Raw genomic sequence first — 20,557 nt, 5'->3', positions numbered from 1 at the left:
GAAAGAAGGAGGAAATGTGAAGTTTGGAGGCAACCAGTCTGGCAAGATCATTGGTACAGGAACTATTGGTAACCCCTCTATCTCAATTAATAATGTGTGGTTGGTAGATGATCTTGAACATAACCTTTTGAGTATCAGTCAGTTTTGTGACAATGGTTATGATGTGATGTTTGAAAAGACCAACGGCACAGTAATCAACAAAGATAACAAGTCCATAGTATTCAAGGGAAAGAGGATGGAGAATGTCCATAAAATTAATTTCTCTGAACTGGTTGACCAGAAGGTAATTTGTCTTCTCTCAGTGAATGATAAGAAATGGATGTGGCATAGAAGGTCGGGACATGCTAACTAGAGATCAATCTCTAAGCTTAGTAAGTTACAACTTGTCAAAGGCCTACCAAACATTGACTATCATTCAGATGCACTTTGCGGTGCATGCCAGAAAGGGAAAATTGTGAAATCATATTTTAAAACAAAAGACATTGTCTCAACCTCCAGACCCTTAGAACTACTTCATATTGATTTATTTGGACAAGTTAGCACTGCATCCTTATATGGAAGTAAATATGAATTAGTTATTGTTGATGATTACAGCAGATGGACTTGGATAAAATTCCTGAAAAGTAAGGATAATGCTTATGATGTATTCAACAACTTCTGCACTCAAATACAGTCTGAAAAAGAAATGAAAATTTTAAAAGTAAGAAGTCATCATGGTGGAGAATTTGAAAATGAGCCATTTGAAAATTTTTGTGAAAAACTTGAAATTGTCCATGAATTCTCTTCTCCTAGAACTCCACAACAAAATGGGGTTGTAGAGAGAAAGAATAGAACTTTACAAGAAATGGCTAGAACCATGATTCATGAAAACAATTTGGCTAAACATTTTTGGGCAGAAGCAGTGAATACAACATGTTATGTCCAAAATAGAATCTATATCAAACCTATCTTGGAGAAAACGGCATATGAACTCTTTAAGAGAAGAAGACCCAATATCTCTTACTTTCATCAATTTGGATGTACTTGTTACATTCTAAATAACAAGCTCTACCTAAAGAAATTTGATGTCAAGGCCCAAATAGGAATCTTTTTAGGTTACTCTGAAAGGTCAAAGGCATACAGAGTGTATAATTCAGAAACACTTTGTGTTGAAGAATCAATGCACGTTAAATTTGATGACAAAGAGCCTGGAAGTAAAACTTCAGAGCAAGATGAAAGTGTTGCAGAGATACAGGTTCCTGAAGATACTCTAGAACCTGATCAGATAGCTGAATTTGAAGATAATCCAGAAGCACAAGATGAAATTGCTTCTGATGAAGCTCAAGATGGCTCTCACCAAGCTACTCAATCCAAGAACACATTCAAGTACAAGTCTTCACATCCTAAGGATCAAATCATTGGAAACAAAGAGAGTCCTAGAAGAACAAGATCATACTTCATACAAGAAGAGTCAATGATAGGACTGTTATCAGTGATTGAACCTGCTACAGTTGATGAAGCACTTTCAGATGATGGATGGATACTAGCTATGCAGGAAGAGCTTAATCAGTTTCAAAGAAATGATGTGTGGGATCTGGTACCCAAACCTCAGCATAAGAACATTATTGGAAAAAAAATGGGTATTTAGAAACAAGTTAAATAAACAAGGTGAAGTAGTCAGAAACAAAGCAAGACTTGTTGCACAAGGTTACAGTCAACAAGAAGGCATTGATTATACTAAAACATTTGCTCCAGTTGCAAGATTGGAAGCAATCAGGTTACTTCTATCATATGCAGTAAATCATGGCATAATATTATATAAAATGGATGTCAAGAGTGCATTTCTTAATGGAGTCATTGAAGAAGAAGTGTTTGTCAAGCAACCACCTGGTTTTGAGGATCTTAAGCATCCTGACCATGTTTACAAACTTAAGAAATCACTATATGGCTTGAAACAAGCTCCAGAGCTTGGTGTGATAGACTAAGTAATTAATCAAAAATGATTTTAAAAGAGGTCAGGTTGACACAACACTCTTCAAAAGACATTCTTGTTGTGCAGAAATATGTTGATGATATAATATTTGGTTCTACTAATGCATTTCTTTGCAGGGAATTTTCTAAGTGAATGCAGGATGAATTTGAAATGAGCATGATGGGAGAATTGAAGTTCTTCCTTGGAATTCAAATCAATCAAAGCAAAGATGAAGTATATGAACATCAAACAAAGTATACTAAGGAGCTTCTGAAGAAGTTCAAGATGGAAGATTGTAAAGTGATGAACACTCCAATGCATCCAACCTGCACCTTAAGCAAAGAAGATACTGGAACAAAAGTATACCAGAAGCTTTATAGAGGTATGATTGGTTCTTTTTTATACCTCACAACATCTAGGCCATATATTTTATTCAGTGTATGTTTGTGTGCAAGATTCCAATCAGATCCTATAGAATCTCATTTATCTGCTATTAAAAGAACCTTCAGGTATTTGAAAGGAACAACTAATCTTGGACTCCTTTATAGGAAATCCTCAGATTATCAGTTGGTTGGATTTTGTGAGGCTGACTATGCTGGTGATAGGATTGAAAGAAAGTCAACTAGTGGCAACTGCTAGTTTTTGGGTGATAATCTGATATCCTGGGCTAACAAAAGACAAGCAACTATTGCTATGTCTACAACAGAAGCATAATACATCTCAGCTGCAAGCTGTTGTACACAACTACTTTAGATGAAACATCATTTGGAAGACTATCAGATTAATGCTTACAGTATTCCCATTTATGGTGATAATACTGCTGCTATTTGTTTGTCAACGAATCCAATTATACATTCAAGAGCCAAGCATATTGAAATCAAACACCACTTTATTAGAGACTATGTTCAAAAAGGGATTTTAGATGTACAATTCATTGATACTGAGCATCAATGGGCAGATATATTTACTAAGCCTTTAACTGTGGAAAGATTTGAATTTATAAACAAAATTTTGAACATGCACTTTGTGTCTGATTAGAATTTCTTGCTCATGAATAGGAATTTAGGTCATGAAGTCTGTCCAGAAGCTATGGTCCATCAGAAGCTCTTTATTGAGGTTCTGAGGAAAATGTGATTTTGAAGATGACATCAGCATCTGAAGTCCAGAAGCTGGGTTTTGTGCTCCTGAATAGCAGAGTTAGTGGAAACGCTGAAAGTTACTTTTTATTAACACCAGTCCCACTAACTTGGCAGTTACTCTGAGAACTTCTGACGTGGCTTTTGTGTACTGGTGTATAACGTAAGAGGTAAGAGGTAACATTTTTTCAATAATTTCACCTGCATCTAGGACGGGGCTAACCCATTTAGAATCAGAAATTGGATAAATAACACCTGCATCTAGGAGTTTTAAGACTTCTTTTTTCACAACTTCTTTCATGTTAGGATTTAACCTTCTTTGGTGTTCAACGGAGGGCTTATAGTCCTCCTCAAGTAGTATCCTATGTGTACACAATGAGGGGTTTATTCCTTTAATGTCATCAATGGTATAACCTATAGCCTTAGGGTATTTCTTGAGGACATAAATCAATTTTTCAATTTCTACCTCATTTAAGCTTGCATTAACAATAACAGGGTAAGTTGAGTTAGGGCCCAAGAATTTATACCTCAAATTTGGTGTGAGTGGTTTAAGCTCTACCTTTGGTGCCTCTTTTGGTAGACGGGCTGGTCCTTCTTTCACTAATTCTTCCACACCCAAATTCTCCATGGGAGGATTTTCATTCAATAACTCTTCGTAAGCCTTGGTATCTATAACACCCCGTTTTCCCAACGTAAAATATCCATAAATAAAATCAGAGTTTTTCATCATAAAATGGAATGTCACATTTCTTAAAAATCATAAATGGAATAAATAATAATTTATCCATCAAAACGTTCAACAACATAATATTTAAAACTTCCCAGCGGAATAGTTTGACAACTTAAATAATCGAAGTGGGCGTTACAACTCTACCCCCCTTAAAAGAATTTCGTCCTCGAAATTCAAAGCACAAGAGGAAAATGAATTTAATTATTACTTAAATATCTTAAACAAAATGGTAACTTCAAACATTACACAAAAACCACATTAAGGTTAGTCAGTCAAACATGATCACATAATAAAACATAACCATTAAATAGAAAACACAACGACAGTATTCTACCGTCACACGATACAACGACTCATCTACTTGGCCGGACGGACCAACCTGCTCTGATACCAATCGTAACACCCCGTTTTCCCAACGTAAAATTTCCATAAATAAAATCAGAGTTTTTCATCATAAAACGAAATGTCACATTTCTTAAAAATCATAAATGGAATAAATAATAATTTATCCTTCAAAACGTTCAACAACATAATATTTAAAACTTCTCAGCGGAATAGTTTGACAACTTAAATAATCGAAACGGGCGTTACAGCATCTCCTTCTAGCTCTGTACCTGCATTATTCACCAAGCATACCTCCAAACCATCATGTGTAGTTGATGCTAAAGAGCATTCTTTCACAAAACAGTTGATTATATCTAACATGCAACAAGAGTCTTTGATGGAAGGATTTTTCATTAGTTTAGCAAGTTCAAATTCAACAGTTTCCTTACCAACATTAAATGCCAACTTACCATGCTTAACATCAATTATGGCCCCTGCGGTAGCAAGGAAGGGTCTTCCCAAAAGAATTGGTACTTGGTTGTCTTCCTCCATCTCCATCACAACAAAATCAGTAGGGACATACATCTCTCCTACTTTAACTGATTCATACTCTATGATTCCAGCTGGGTACTTAAAGGAACGGTCTGTTAATTGTAGGGTCATCCTTGTTGACTTAAGTTCCCCTATTCCCAACCTTTCATAAAGATACAAAGGCATCAAACTGACACTATCTCCTAAATCACACCTTGCTTTTTTCACTATTTCGGACCCTATTACACAAGGTATGGAAAAACTTCCTGGATCTTTAAGCTCAGGTGGCAGTTTATTTGGGATGATGGCACTACACTCTTCTGTAAGGTTAACTGTCTCACACTCCTCAATTTTCCTTTTTTAGAAAGAATTTCTTTTAAAAATTTAGCATAGGTGGGCATTTGTGTTAGAACTTCGGTGAAGGGCTCATCAATGTAGATTTTATTCATCATTTCGATGAACTTTTTAAATTGCTCATCTAGCTTAGACTTAGCAAACCTTTGTGGGAAAGGAATTTTTGGTTTAAAAGGGGGTGGTGTAGTTTCCACGACTTGTGGTTCCTCGCTCTTTACCCTAGTTTCCTCTCCTTGTGGTTCGCTAATCTCTCTATCAACCTCACTAGGCTTGGCCATTCTTACGGGGTCCTCTAGTTGCCGACCATTTCTAAGTGTAACAACATTCATTTTGTTAGTTTTAGGTTGGCTAACTTTTTGGAGAACTTGGGAGAGTTGAGTTTCTAAGATTTTGTTGTAAGAGGAGATGGAATCTACTTTTGATGTAAGCGTAGCAAGAGAGTTGTTCAAAAGTCTAGTTTGATCCTTAAGCTCTCGGAGCTGTTCGGATTGATTAAAAAGATAATTTTCCATTAAAAATTCAAGATTAGACTTTTGAACGACTCTTTGAATATTTGCATAACTAGGTGGTGCTATTTTTTAACCAAAGGGATTTTTATGAAGGCTTTGGTTAAAACTTACCCCTTGTTCAACGACTCTTTATGAAGGCTCTTGAATAAAATTTAGTTGTTCAACACTACCTGGTTTGCATTCACCACATGTTTCACAAGAAGGAGGTGTAGAAGTAGAAGTGATAGCACTAACATTCAGTTTTTCAAAGTTATGGGTTAGTACATCAATCATAGCAGCAAGGTGATCATAGTTAGAGACTTTGTACATACATGCCCCCCTTTTGGAGGGCGAAGAATTTGCAACGACTTCCTCATCGGTCCACTGAAAGAGATTTAGAGCCATGTCTTCAATCAGGGCATAAGTTGTTTTGAAATCCTTGTTCATTAGAGCAAAACTTGCAGCTGCATCAACAGAGGTTTTAGTATCATATGACAAACCATTGTAAAAAGTATGGATAATTAAACATTTCTCCAATCCATGGTGGGGACTGTTTCATCTTGGTTTTCGGGTATTAAGCATTGATTAAGCTTGGACCTTTTTAACCTTTGATGCCTCCATTTTTTCTTGGGAAGGGCAAAATGAGGAGAAAACCCTTGAGAAACGAGGTTCGGGAGTTGTTTTCGTTAAAGGAAGGTGTTAGGCACACATAACGACTATAGTATCTTATAGGAACTGTCTTTACTTTCTACATCTAACGCTTTACTTTTAAATGCTATTTATTTGAAAATGCTATTCACACCTAAAGGTTTGCTAGATTAAGAATTGGAGGGAGAAGAATGTGTTTGGATTTTTGTTTTATTTGATTTGGAGGAGTATTGGCTCCTTACCTACGTACCCTTTTAAGGGATCAAAACCAATCGTAGTTCATTCTCAAAAATTGTTTTTGGTGGGTTATGATTGATTTTACGTTTTTAAAAATATAAGTTTGAAGAAGAGAAAAGAGGCCTTAAGGCTTGTGATTGGAAAATAGTGAGGTTGGTTCAATTATTTGCAAAAGAATTAATCGAAGTAGAGATTAAGATTCATTTGGATTTTTGATTTAGAAAATTGGAAAGGAAATACAAAGGGATTTTGATCCCAAGGTTTCTTTAGAAAAGAATTTGAGTGATGCTTATTTGTTTTCTTGAAAATAGGAATTTTTCTAAGCTTCACGTTTCCTAAACAACTACGTCGTAAAGCGGCAAAAAATCCATACACCGTGTGTGCATTGTGTCGGTGCTTGTGTCGGTGCATTTTCACTATTTCTTTTTGGAGTTACATTGGCCCTAAGTACAAGCTAAAGTCTTGCAAGAATTTAAAGACATAGAAGTAAAAAATTACAAAGCCCTAATTTTACATTCTAAATTTTGCAAGAAGATCTAAAGTGCAAGAAACCTAAAGTTATCACAATTGAAGATGAAATGCTATGAGAGAATGCATGAAATGGTTAGTGTATCGTATGGCATAATACGGTAGAGATTATTGGCAAGTGAAATAACACTAAATAATGGCAAAAAAATACTAACAACAAATGACAATGTATGCCTAAAATTGATCATAAATTTCACACAAGCACATGACCTATAATTTTCATACCATAGCAATTTTCAAAGGTTCTTTTTCAGCCATGACATAAAAATCATAAAGCAATATCAAGCCAAAAAAATTATGACTCATTTTAGGCACATTTTATTTTCACTTAAAAGAAAAAGTTCACATGACTTGTAAAACAAGAAACTACCAAGTCAATTCCAAAACAGTGGAGTGAACACAAAAACAGTGGTAAACACATCTCAAAATCACATATCAAGTACCAATATCATGCATTAAGATATCATGGTCAAAGACATAGCAAAATTTCTCAAAAAATTAACAAAAAAGTAAACAAGTAACAAGAATCAATACACATATTTTTTTATCAAATTTTATCATGCAAAAATATCATACAAACACCAAGAAAATTATCAAGAATTCACAGAAATTTATTTGGAATTTTTGTGCAAAGTTTTGACATGCAGAAGGTGTAAAAAGCAAGATCCAGAGTGTAAATAGCAAGAAAACAGAGAAGGCAACGAGATCCAGTACAAGACTAAGCCCAAGCCCAAACCTAATGGATCTGGATCACTGGGAAAACTCTCAGCCATTGGATTGATCCAGATCCACTCCAACCTAGATCTAACGGTTGAGAGGCGAAGGAGAGGTTTATCAAAGCCTCTCCACACCGGTCTCCTCACTTTTCTCCTCTCTTTCTCTCTCTAACATTTTCTAGTGAGAGAAGCTCTCACTTCTCTCTTCTCACCGGTTCTCCCCTTCGCCGGTTTTTGGAAAGAAATGGCCGGGGAAGATGAAGATCGGCCGGGATCTTCATAGGTCCGCCGAAATCTTCATCCTCTCCGGCGTGATTTCCAGTTTCCGGCACCACCTCAAACAACTCCGATCTTCTTAATTCTAAACCCTAATCCACTTATTTTTTCAATATGAACACAAATATGAACTCAAAACTGGAAAATAAACGGTGAAACGTTGTAGATCTACATCTGGAAATTCGGTTTCAAATCTTTTCAATCTTTTTCAAAGTTTTTCGAAAGAACAAGTTCTGAGTCTCGTTTATCTGCTTCGATTCACCGTTTATTTGTTCTCACGAACCTTCGTTGAGCTTTTGAAATGAAAATAAAGAGGTTCTTTGTGATTACCTGATTTTAATCGGAGATTTGAATCGAAAGATCCTTAGAAAAGCTTCAAAATCTTCTGGTAAGTGCTTGAACCGAAAATAAATCGGTGATTCCTCCTCTTCTTCTTCTCTAGTTAGATCTTTCACCTTCGATCCCTCTTCTCCTTCTTCTTCTCTGATTATTTTCTGTGATCGTGCTTGAGTTCGCCACTAACAGTGGTGGATTCACACTTGAATTGCAGAGAAGATGATTCGATGATGAAGATTCTTCAATGAATCACTGAGAATCATCACGAATTCGTTGCATTTGATCTTGAATTTGCATTCTGGAATGTTAGGGTTTTGGATTGTTCTTCACGTTCTTGGTGTTTCTCTGGGTTTTGATCTTAACCGAATGGAGAGAGAAAATGGAAAGAGTTTGTGATGTGGCATGTGACTAATGGGTTCTCCCTCTGACACATGTGATGAGATGGACGGTATTTATAGGACAACTGTGATTTTTTGAGCCAATAGGAGTGCGCCACCTATCCCTGGACTTGAGTGACTCGGCTTTGGATTTATTGGACTTGAGGACCTTTCTGCAAAATAAGAAAATTGAAGGACTAATCTGCAAATGAAGAAAAGGGCTTAAAAATGCAATTATTAAAACCTGAGGTCTAAAATGCAAAAAATTAATAAAATTGGTTTTAACAAAGTAATTTGTAATAAACGTAAAGTGAAACCAAAGAAATAAAATCAACAAAAGGACTAAAATGAAACAATTACAAAATGAGGTATTTTAAAATACCTCTCTGTCAAAATTTTGGGTGAAATGACCAAAATGCCCCTAGGGACTAAATTGACCCAAAATGACTCAAATGCGATTTTTGAATGGTATTTTAACATGGAATTAAAACAAGATTTATGTAAACTAACTGGAAAGACACAGAGACAATTTACAGGGACTAAAATGAGTTTGAATGCAGGAAATGACTAAAATACCCTTTTTCATGATTTTTGCAAATAACATTGAAATAAAATGTGGAAAAAATATGCAATTACTCAGAGGCAATTTCAAATAACTTGGAATGCAAGAAAAAACCCTTTGGATGGTTTCAAATGCAGAAAAACATAGACAAAATCACAATTGAAAATACTTTCAAACACAGACAGTAGAAATATGCAGATACAACAGAGTAAAATATCAAGGTAAACGGTAGCAAATTGGTAATCTCTCAAAGGTCAAAGACACATATCAGAGATAAAAACATTTTGAGCTAATATTTATAGGTCCAAAATTAGGGTATAATAGCTGCCCCTATTTAAGTTTCTTTGTCCGGATAATCACGAGACGAAGTCTTTGTTTGACGGGACGAAGATACTTAAATATCAGACATGACGTTATTTTTGGACATAAAAATATGCTTTCACATTTTTAACAATGAATGTCATGCAACATTTCAATTATGAATGTAAGACAAGCAAAATCGGAGTCTACAAGCTATGTCACACCACCAGGGGATTGACAGACATCAAGGTAGACAGAACGGGCAACAAACAGGCAGGTACAAGCTGATCTTTGGATCGAACTAGCCACTTGACCGAGAATACAAATAAAAGACACGTACAAGTTGTTCTTTGGATCGAACTTGCTACTTGATTGGGAACACAGACACATAGGCCGATACAAGCTGTCATTTGGATCGAACTTGCTACTTGATCGAAAACACAAACGGATAGGCAGGTACAACCTGTTCTTTGGATCGAACTTGCTACTTGACTGATTACAAAACACCAGACGGGTACAAACTGTTCTTTGGATCGAACTTGCTGCTGGACCGGAAACATAGGTATATAGACAGGTACAAGCTGTTCTTTGGATCGAACTTGCTACTCGATCGAAAACACAAACAGATAGGCAGGTACAAGTTGTTCTTTGGATCGAACTTGCTGCTTGACCGGAAACATAGGCACATAGCAAGATACATTGGGAGTTTGATTTAACAAGATGCAAATTGAGAGTAGATCGACATTGACTTGATTTGAAGATAGCCATGACCATTATCGTTGGCCCAAAAAATAATAAACTTTCACTGAGATTTTAGCACAGACCTCAATCTTGCAGGTAGAAATCTGGCAAAGTAACGTTGGCTCATAGAAATTTTTCAGGGGTTTTTACATAGACATTGAATTGAGTTGGTAATTGAGATTGAAAATGCAACATGTATGTATGGTATAACAATTTTACAAATGCATGAGCACATAGAATGCATGATTGTGCATGTATGGATGCTTGGAGATGCATGATTGTTTGCAATTTGGCAGGATAGTTCCACAGAGACGGACAAGATATTGGAAGATTGGGCACGTAGTGGCTCGTGCTATAACATATACACCTGGAAATCCTCTTTGGAGAAATCGACGTTTGAGAACCGTATCGAAACCCTGGTTGAGGGCAACATATCGCATCATATATGCAAATTTTGCTGAAAAGGGAACCTTGGGAGATTCTTTGATACAGGTCGCCATTGCTAGGCGCGTCAGTGCTGGGTAAACATTGGATGTTCGCATCTGTGGTCAATGCTTTTCATATCATCTTCCATTTTTCATTTTTCATTCTTTCATTCTGTTTTTTCATTTTTTCACTTCTCAATCCCATTTTTGCCTGAACCGCCCTTTTGGGTTTTTGATTCACCGGGAACACATTCTCTTCATTGCCCCATTTTTGCCTAAGCCGCCCTTTCGGGTTTTCGACTTAGCGAGCTTTTTATTTTCATTTTTCGTTCTCATTCTGTTTTTTCATTCTTGCCATTGACCACATATCATCCTGGGGAACAACCTGCTGGTAACATGCATTGAAATGGACATTGACACCCATTTGTTCATGCATGTTTCACTTGAATGTACCCTGTTGCTCAGGTTTGTTTTCAAAATAGACAGGAAAAGGATTTTTCAATTTTCAAAAATGTTCGTTTCAGACATTGACATTATCAAATAGAAAGAAAATATTTTGTACATATCATTGGAAATAGAAGGAAAGTAGAATTTCAAACAAAAGCCCAGGTTCAAATTGATGTGGAAGAGTGAAAGTCAGCCAAGGGCATAACTCCACGGATTTACAAGGCTTGGAACATGGTAATTTTATTGGTTGGTGGTACATTGAACACGATGACCCCTACATTTCATGGAAATTTTGAATTCACCGGTACAGAAGCCTCTGATGAAGACAATCGTTGACAGTTGCAAATGCCCCAACGGGTGATGGTGACTTGCCAGATATAGTTACTTGTCTCTTCATTTTCAATCTCGTTTTTGCATGAACCGCCCTTTCGGGTTTTCGGTTCATCGAGACACTCATTTTTGCCTGAGTTGCGTACAATCTCAGCGAGCTTATTTCATTTTCATTATTTTTTGGTCCCTAACTTTTGCCTGGATCGCCCTTTCGGGTTTTTGATCCACCGGGAAGCGCATTTTTGCCTAGGCTGCCCTTTCGGGTTTTCGACCCACCACGCTGTTCTTTTCATTTTTTAGACAAAGTATTTCTTGACTATATCGGCATTTACAGGATTCGAAAGCTCAACACCATCCATGTGTGTAAGGATCAAAGCACCACCAGAGAAAGCCTTCTTGACAACATAAGGACCTTCATAGTTAGGTGTCCACTTGCCCCTTGGGTCGGGTTGCTGGCTTACCCTTCTTTTCAATACAAGTTCGCCTTCCTTGAACTCACGAGGTCGGACTTTCTTGTCAAAGGCACTCTTCATTCGTACTTGATACAACTGCCCATGAGCCATAGCATCCATGCGTTTTTCTTCAATCAAATTCAACTGATCATAGCGATTTTGACACCATTCAGCCTCAGTTAATTTTGCTTCCATGATCACACGAAGAGATGGAATCTCCACTTCCAGAGGGAGAACTGCTTCCATACCATATACCATAGAAAAAGGAGTTGCCCCGGTTGAACTACGCACCGTGGTACGGTAACCATGCAGGGCAAATGGCAGCATCTCATGCCAGTCTTTGTAGGTAGTGACCATTTTCTGAACAATCTTCTTGATGTTCTTATTCGCGGCCTCAACTGCGCCATTCATCTGAGGTCTATAAGGAGAAGAGTTGTGATGTTCAATCTTGAATTCTTCACATAAAGCTTGCATCATGCTATTGTTCAGATTGGAACCATTGTCAGTGATGATCTTTCTGGGAACACCGTATCGGCAGATGATGTTATTCTTGATAAACTTCATTACCACTTGCTTGGTTACATTTGCATAGGAAGCAACTTCAACCCACTTGGTGAAGTAGTCAATTGCCACCAGAATAAAACGATGTCCATTATAAGTTTTTGGCTCGATTCTTCCGATCATGTCAATGCCCCACATAGAGAAAGGCCATGAAGAAGAAATAACATTGAGAGCATGTGGAGGCACATGAATTTTGTCAGCATAGATTTGACATTTGTGGCATCTCTTGGCATGTTTGTAGCAGTCGTGCTCCATAGTCATCCAGTAATAGCCGGCTCTTAACAGTTTTCTTGACATAGTGTGGCCTGTAGCATGGGTTCCGAAGGTACCGTCATGTACGTCATGCATCAATTTCTCAGCTTCTTGTTTATCAATGCATCTCAACAGGACCATGTCATAGTTCCTTTTATATAGGATTTCTCCGTCCAGAAGGAATCTACTAGCCAATCTTCTCAGGGTCCTTTTATCTTTGTTGGAAGCCCCAGGTGGATATTCGTGATTCTGCAAGAACCGTTTGATGTCGTAGTACCAAGGCTTTCCATCATTCACATCTTCATCAGCCTGACTAGGCACTTCCTCAATAGTAAACACATGGGCAGGTCTATCAAGACGTTGCACCTTGATTGTGGGCACATCATTCCAGTGATTCACATGAAACATGGAAGATACCATAGTAAGGGCATCAGCCATCTGGTTCTCATCCCGAGGGATATGGTGTAGCTCAACCTTTGTAAAGTATGTCAACAGACGTCTTTCATAGTCACGGTAAAGAATCAGCTTCTCATGATGGGTCTCCCATTCACCTTTTATCTGATTGATGACAAGATGCTTGATCCTCATAGACGTCAAGATGCTTGATCCTCATGTCAATTGCTTCTTCAATTCCCAAGATGCATGCTTCATACTCAGCCATGTTGTTTGTGCATTCAAAAGTTATTCGAGCAGTGAAAGGAATGTGATGCCCCTGCGGGGTTACAATAATGGCCCCAATCCCTTTACCATAAGCATTGACAGCACCATCAAATACCAACCCCCATTTGCTATTGGGATCTGGCCCTTCACCAATCAGTGGTTCCTCGCAGTCCTTTGCTTTCAGATACATAATCTCTTCATCAGGGAATTCAAACCTGATCGGCTGGTACTCATCCAAAGGTTGACAAGCAAGGTGTTCAGCGAGGATGCTTCCTTCGACCGCCTTTTGAGTTTATACACAATATCATATTCAGACAACAACATCTGCCAACGCGCAATCTTTCCAGTAACAGCAGGCTTTTCGAAGATGTACTTAACTGGATCCATTCGGGATATCAACCAAGTTGTATGATTCACCATATGATGACGTAGGCGTTTGGCAGCCCAAACTAGGGCGCAACACGTCTTTTCAAGCATTGTATATCGAGTCTCACAGTTGGTAAATTTCTTGCTCAGATAGTGGATATCATGTTCTTTCTTTCCAGTCTCGTCTTGTTGACCGAGGACGCATCCCATGGATTCATCCAATACTGACAAGTACATAATCAAGGGCCTTCCTTCCACTGGAGGGACGAGGATAGGAGGTTTTAACAGGTATTCTTTAATGCTATCAAAAGCTTCCTGGCATTCATCATTCCATACAACGGGCTGATTCTTTCTGAGCAATTTTAAAATTGGCCCACAGGTAGCAGTCATGTGAGATATGAATCTAGATATGCAATTCAGGCGTCCGAGGAAGCCTCTGAACTGCTTTTCAGTTTGAGGGGCCGGCATCTCTCTGATGGCTCGGACTTTGTCAGGATCAACTTCGATGCCTCTTTGGCTGACAATGAAACCTAACAGCTTTCCAGATCTTACGCCGAATGTACATTTGTTGGGATTCAACCGCAGCTTATACTTTCTCAACCTTTCAAACATCTTTTCCAAATATACAACATGCTGCTCTTCATCACTTGATTTCACAATCATATCATCTACATATACTTCAATCTCTTTGTGAATCATATCATGAAACAAAGTGGTCATACCCCTTTGATAGGTAGCACCGGCATTTATCAAGCCGAACAGCGTTACTTTATAACAGAATGTTCCCCATGGAGTGATGAAGGACATCTTTTCTCTATCTTCAGGCGACATCCGTATCTGGTTATAGCCGGAGAAACCATCCATAAAGAAGAACACTTTGGATTGAGCAGTACTGTCAACGAGCACATCAATATGAGGCAACGGGAAGTTATCTTTCGGACTGGCTTTATTCAAATATCTGTAGTCAACACACATCCGAACTTTCCCGTCTTTCTTTGGCACCGGTACGATATTGGCAATCCACTCAGGATATTCAGCTGTCATAAGGAAACCCGCATCAATTTGCTTTTGCACCTCAGCCTTGATCTTAAGGGCCATGTCTGGACGAGACCTTCTCAATTTCTGCTTGACAGGAAAGCATTCGGGTCTTGTCGGTATCCGATGCTCCACAATCTTGGGATCTAGACCTGGCATGTCTTCGTAGGACCATGCGAAGACATCTGGATAATCACGGAGAAGTTGAGTAATCTTCTTTTTCACTTCTGGCTCAAGTGCAGCACCGATTTTGATCTCTCGATTACTCTCTTCAGTGCCCAGATTGACGAGCTCAATTTCTTCCTGGTGAGGTTGAATGGTTCTTCTTTCTTGCTCAAGCAGTCGAGTGATCTCATATGGTATCTCTTCATCACCTTCCTCATCTTCAGCTTCATATACAGGGAATTCAAAATTTGGAAGAAGCGTAGGACCACTGTGTTCAACGGGTTTATTATGGTTCAATCTGCATAATATGATTGGGATGATTTTAGAAAGAGGTTTTTCATGCAGATTTTTGAAATTAATAAGAAAATAAAAGATGTTTTGGTTCTTTCTGGCATTACCATTATTTCCAAGAAAAAGGCACTAAAAAGTAAAAAAAAATCAAAGAGTCGCGGAAGAAACGACAATTTTTTTTGCTAACGGCAATGCCGAAACAAACATGCCCTTACAAAGACATCACTTTCGCCTCGAGCAGAGCGAAAGGATTGTTATTTTGAAAACAAAGAAAAGCATGAGCAACAAGACACATTACATGGAGGAATGCATGACTAAAGGAATGCCAATGGCCTCCCAATTTCTCACAGTGCCTCCTGGTACAACAAATGCAGGTACATAACTACTTTCAGCAGCGTCTTCAGCAATAACGTTGATAAACCCAGCACTATAGAAGGTTCCTGTTGAAACGCCTGAGGTCGGGGAGAAGCCAAGGCCCTCTTTGCGCTTGTTCTCCAGAATCTGTATCACTTTGCCCCAGCCAGCAGCTTGCCCTTCTTGAACAGCTTTCTGGGCGTCTTTCAATGAGGCCATAATAGCACTAGCTCTCTGAGGCTCCGCACCTTCAATAGTCAAGCCCTGAAATGACGTCCCTTCAGCGGACCCTGCTTCAACACAAGAGAAAGATGACACTTGGCTAACCAGATATGCTTCTTCACCGCGTACAGTGACAAGCTTACCATTCCTCACAAACTTGAGCTTTTGATGCAAAGTGGAAGTTACTGCCCCAGCATCGTGAATCCACGGCCTTCCGAGGAGGCAACTGTAAGATGCGTTGATGTCCATGATTTGGAAAGTGACCTGGAACGTCTTCGGACCAATGGTAATTGGCAGATCTACTTCTCCAAGAACATTCTTACGAGATCCGTCAAAAGCCTTAACCAAATAACTGCTTTCCCTCAAAGAAATCCCGTGATGGCTCAACTTTCTCAGTGTAGACTTAGGCATTATGTTTAAGGATGATCCAGTGTCCACCAACACATTGGATATCATGTCAGACTTACAATGCACTGAGATATGTAAAGCCAAGTTGTGGTATTTCCCTGCTTCGGGGAGCTCATCGTCACCAAACCACAAGTTATTACAAGCCGTAATGTTACCCACTATTCCATCGAACTGATCCACGGAGACCTCATGATCAACATAGGACTGTTCCATCACTTTCATCAACACTTTCCTGTGGGCTTCTAAGCTCAGGAGCAAAGACAAGATGGATATTTTTGATGGAGTTTGTAGTAGCTGGTCTACGATCTTGTAATCGCTCTTTTTAATAAGCCTCAAAATCTCATCCAGATTGGATTCTTCAAAAGACTGCCTGATGGGCTCTCACCTTTGCCAACAGGAGGAGCAACTGGTGGAATTACTGCGGCAGCAGGTGTAACAATCTTCTTTTGGAACAAGGGCCAACTGACCCTTCCACTCCTCAGAGTTGTAGTTTCTTCAGCAATGTTACTAACAGCAGCTGGAGATACCAGAGGCACTTCTATTCCATTCTCAATCATAGTTGCGTCATATTTGTAAGGGATGGCTTTGGTAGAGGCATAAGGTACCGGGCCAGATAGTCTGATCACCAAGGGTTCGACATTCCTTGTCTGAGGTACACTCTTGGCGGGGAAATCATGAAACACTGGCACAATCATGCAAACGACGCTGGCAACCAAGTGTTTGTTGTCCATTAGGCTCTGTATGTCACCCTGCACTGTACAACAACCCATAGGATTCTGGAGACACTCTGAACAGGAAGCGTGATCATGATTAAACAAGGAAGCTTGGCAGAGTTTGACATGTAGCGGCACCAAAGGAGTAGCAACATTACGGACATCTAAAGCGGGAGCTTCTCGAGGAACCCGAGATGTTTCAATTTTATCAAAAGCACAGACTCCTTCGAAAGACTCAATCATGTTAACAGCTGCATGGTTTGGAAGTGGATTGTCAAGAACGTACGGAACACTATTTTCAAAAGTCAACTGTCCTCTGTCTATTAGATCCTTTACAACGTACTTCAAAGCATATCACCCTTCAACATCGTGGCCTTGAGCGCCCTGATGGAATTCACATTGGAGATCCTGTCGGAACCTAGGAGGCAATGGCGTGGGTGGAGGCTTACCTGGTCTGGTGGCGCAATGTCCTTTAGCAAGTAGGGTTGGGAGCAGATCAGTGTACCGCATTGGTATTGGTGGAAAATAAGGCTTGGGCCGAGGGCCCTGTTGCGGCTGTTGCTGTTGAACAGGAGGCTGTTGTTGTACTTGCTGAGCAATGGCATTGACGGGCGCTGGTGGTCGACCCGGTGGCAGAGGATATTGCTGGTAGAATGGTGGGAAGAAAGGATGTTGAGAGTACTGCATGTATTGGTAGGGTAGAGATAACTGAGTAGTAGTAATAGGAGCGATAGCAGTTGTAGACTGATTACCGGACACCATCCCTACCTCGGATTCCTTCATCTTATGGTGGCCGTTACCATACTTCTTTGGCGCACTAGCTGAGGATTCACCTTTTTCGAGAATAATGATGCCTTCTCTGACAGCATCCTCTAGACGAGTCCTCATGGTAACCATATCGGATAAGTTATTTGGTGCAGAGACTATCATTCTTTCAACATATTCCTTCTTCAAAGTTTTCAGAAATGTTTGTGTCAGTTTTTCCTCATCGAGCGAAGGAGAAATACGGGCAGCTGCCCCTCTCCATCTCTGAGCATATTCACGGAAAGTTTCGTCTATTTTCCAAAGACTTAAGAGAATCCCTATTCGGCTTTAAGCGGGTGTTAAACCCATAGTGATTTTCGAAAGCAGCAGCGAGCTCCTCAAAAGTATGGATATTATCTTTGCTCAAGCTAGTGTACCAGTCTGCCGCATCTTCCGTCAGACTGTCCTGGAAGCAGTGGATCATCAGTGCATCATTATCTGCATAGTTGGCCATCTTCCGGACGTACCGAATGACGTGGCTATGTGGACAAGAAAGCCCATTGTATTTGTCGAAATCTGGTACTTTGAACTTCTTAGGAACCTCAAACTGGGATACCAGGCATAGATCACAGGCCATAGAAGAAACACTATTCCCACGGTTAGCTTTGACCTCACGGAGCTCTCCAGCTAGCTCTCGTAACTGTTCTCTCGTAGCCGCCACTACAGGGTCCTGTCTCGCGGAGTGTCAATATTGATTACCTCACGCACAGTGTGCACAACAGGATCGGTAACAACAGTAGTCACTTGAGGCACAGAGGTATCCGCAGAAGCAAAAGTTGTTGCAGGAATCTGTCATTGATTGGCAATACCAGAAATACCGGCTGCAGTGTTGGGAGCATAGAAAGCTGAGAGTCCATAAGGGCGCCCATTGGGCATGACGAAACGAGCATCAGAAGCTGCCGTGGACAATGGGATGGATGGAATCATTTCAGTAGTAGCCGGAATGGACGTGGCTGGTTGTTTTTGTGCAGCCATCAGGGTAGACATAATGTCCTGAGCTTTGGCCAAGTCTTCTTTCATAGCAGCCAATTCGGCGCGGAGCTGAGCATTCTCTTCTTCGAAATTAGCCATGTGTCTCCTTCTATATGATCTGGTTTGATGAACTCTGGTCGGTTGGTAAACCTTACGAGCACGAGCCACCTTTCAGACTGCGACAGAAGAACCAGGAGGTAATGAGCACAAGGGAAGTTTTGTGTTTTTTTTTTTTGGTGACCAATGTATGATGCATGATATGTACAGATGCATATGCAAAAAAAAGACTCTTTTTTGTGTCATCGAAGGGTTTTTTAGACAAATTAGGACTTTTGTAAACATTACTACGCAATAATTAACATAAATGGGTAAAACAACAACCAACATATAGTTTTACAGGATGATTCCCTTTGAAATGCCAAGCCAAGGGATAAACTTTGAAATGTAAACAACAGGAATCCTCAAGCATAGGAAGTAGAAGGATCATCCTCAGGCTCAGACTCAGACTCGTAGCTGCAGTATCGGGCATAGAAGTCACGGGCACCTCTAGCCCTCTTGGAATCCCTCATAAGCAACTCATCTTTTTCATCAATTTCTTTTTTAGCCTTAGCCAACTCCCTCTTCAACATCAAAACCTCCTGAGTCTTTTGCTCATCTTTTCCATCCAAAGTCATAATCAGATTCTCAGCATCATAGTATCTGGCCTTCCACTGATGCTTCTCTCGGCTCTCCATAGCTAGATGCTCCTGATACATCTCTTGAGTAGGCAGAGGTAGAGGCAAAGGCATGGATGGAGTAGATGCGGACACATATCTCATGGCGGGATAAGGCATGCCAATCTTCTCAGCCTGGTTTATTACCCATTGGGTATAGGCCTCATGAGCAATACCGGATCTCACACCCATATGCTTCAAATCTTTCTTCCGAATCTTGGACCAAGCCTCTATGAAATCTTCTCTTATTCCTGTAGGAGCATTGGAGTAATGGAAGAAATAAGGAGATGTAGCAAGATAGATGGGCTTCTCTTTCATCGGGAAACCAAATTGTCGCAAGGCGAGCTCCGGGTTATAGTTGATTCCACCACGGGTACCAAGAAGAGGTACATTAAGAAACTTCCCACCACCGATGGTAATTTCTTTGACCTTAGCGGAGGGAGTGAGCCAAACCACCTCATTAGGAGTGAGAGCCATAATTCGCTGTGAGGTAGTCCAATTTTCTGGATTAGCATGGAAAGACTTCGGAAGGTGCGAAATAAACCACCTGTATAGAAGAGGCACACAACAAAGAATATAACCACGACCCTTGACAGATCGGTCGTGAATAGCATGGTATGTGTCAGCCAGCAAAGTAGGAACTGGATTCTTGGAGCGGAAGATCACAATAGCATTCATGTCCACGAAGTTGTCAAGATTCGGAAAAAGGATAAGCCCATAGATGAGTAGTGCAAGAATAGCCTCAAGAGTGTCCTGACAGGTAGTTTTGAGATTGGCTTTCTCAAGCAGATATTTCGAAGTGAATCCTCTGATGTGAACCTTAGTGACAAGATTCTTGGAAACATCGGAAGTCTTGAGATGGAGATCACGGGCAATAACCAAAGGAGTAGGATGATGCTCCAGGCCCGTGAAAGGTGTCCCCTTGGCTATAGATAAACCTGTCAAGGAGGAATAAGCCTCGAGGGTAGGTACCAACTGAAAGTCAGGAAAAGTGAAGCACCGATAATCCCGATCATAGAATTGCACTAGAGTATGCACAAGCTTCTCTTCCACATTAGTCCAGAGAAGAGTAAGTAAGTCCCCATAACGGCGTCGGAAACCGGTCGGATCCTCGATCTTGAATGCCAAATCTCTCAAGCTGGCCAAATCAAC

The 20,557-nt window shown here is 39.9% G+C and overlaps 1 protein-coding gene and 2 pseudogenes across 1 annotated transcript; all 3 read right to left on the bottom strand.

The window, feature by feature from the left end:
* Positions 1-4,384: 4,384 nt before the first annotated feature.
* Positions 4,385-5,538, bottom strand: LOC146915649 (uncharacterized). Its single transcript, XM_085721407.1, has 2 exons — positions 5,062-5,538; positions 4,385-5,017 (listed from the first exon to the last, which is right to left on the bottom strand). Exons 1-2 carry the CDS (start codon positions 5,536-5,538, stop codon positions 4,385-4,387), a joined length of 1,110 nt encoding a protein of 369 aa, XP_085577533.1.
* Positions 5,539-5,664: 126 nt separating this feature from the next.
* Positions 5,665-15,158, bottom strand: LOC146915648 (uncharacterized; annotated as a pseudogene).
* A 355-nt stretch (positions 15,159-15,513) lies between these two features.
* Positions 15,514-18,791, bottom strand: LOC146915647 (uncharacterized; annotated as a pseudogene).
* Positions 18,792-20,557: the final 1,766 nt, after the last annotated feature.

The sequence above is a fragment of the Medicago sativa genome, chromosome 6, assembly GCF_051527215.1.
Source record: "Medicago sativa cultivar Bolivia chromosome 6, Bolivia_mono, whole genome shotgun sequence".
NCBI lineage: Eukaryota > Viridiplantae > Streptophyta > Magnoliopsida > Fabales > Fabaceae > Medicago > Medicago sativa.
This window is presented reverse-complemented; position numbering and strand designations above follow the sequence as displayed.

Coding starts and splice junctions, on each gene's coding strand:
- LOC146915649 (XM_085721407.1), bottom strand. CDS start 5,538: ATGGAAAATTATCTTTTTAATCAATCCGAACAGCTCCGAGAGCTTAAG. Junction 5,018..5,061: donor TAACACAAATGCCCACCTAT/GCTAAATTTTTA, acceptor AGGAAAATTGAG/GAGTGTGAGACAGTTAACCT.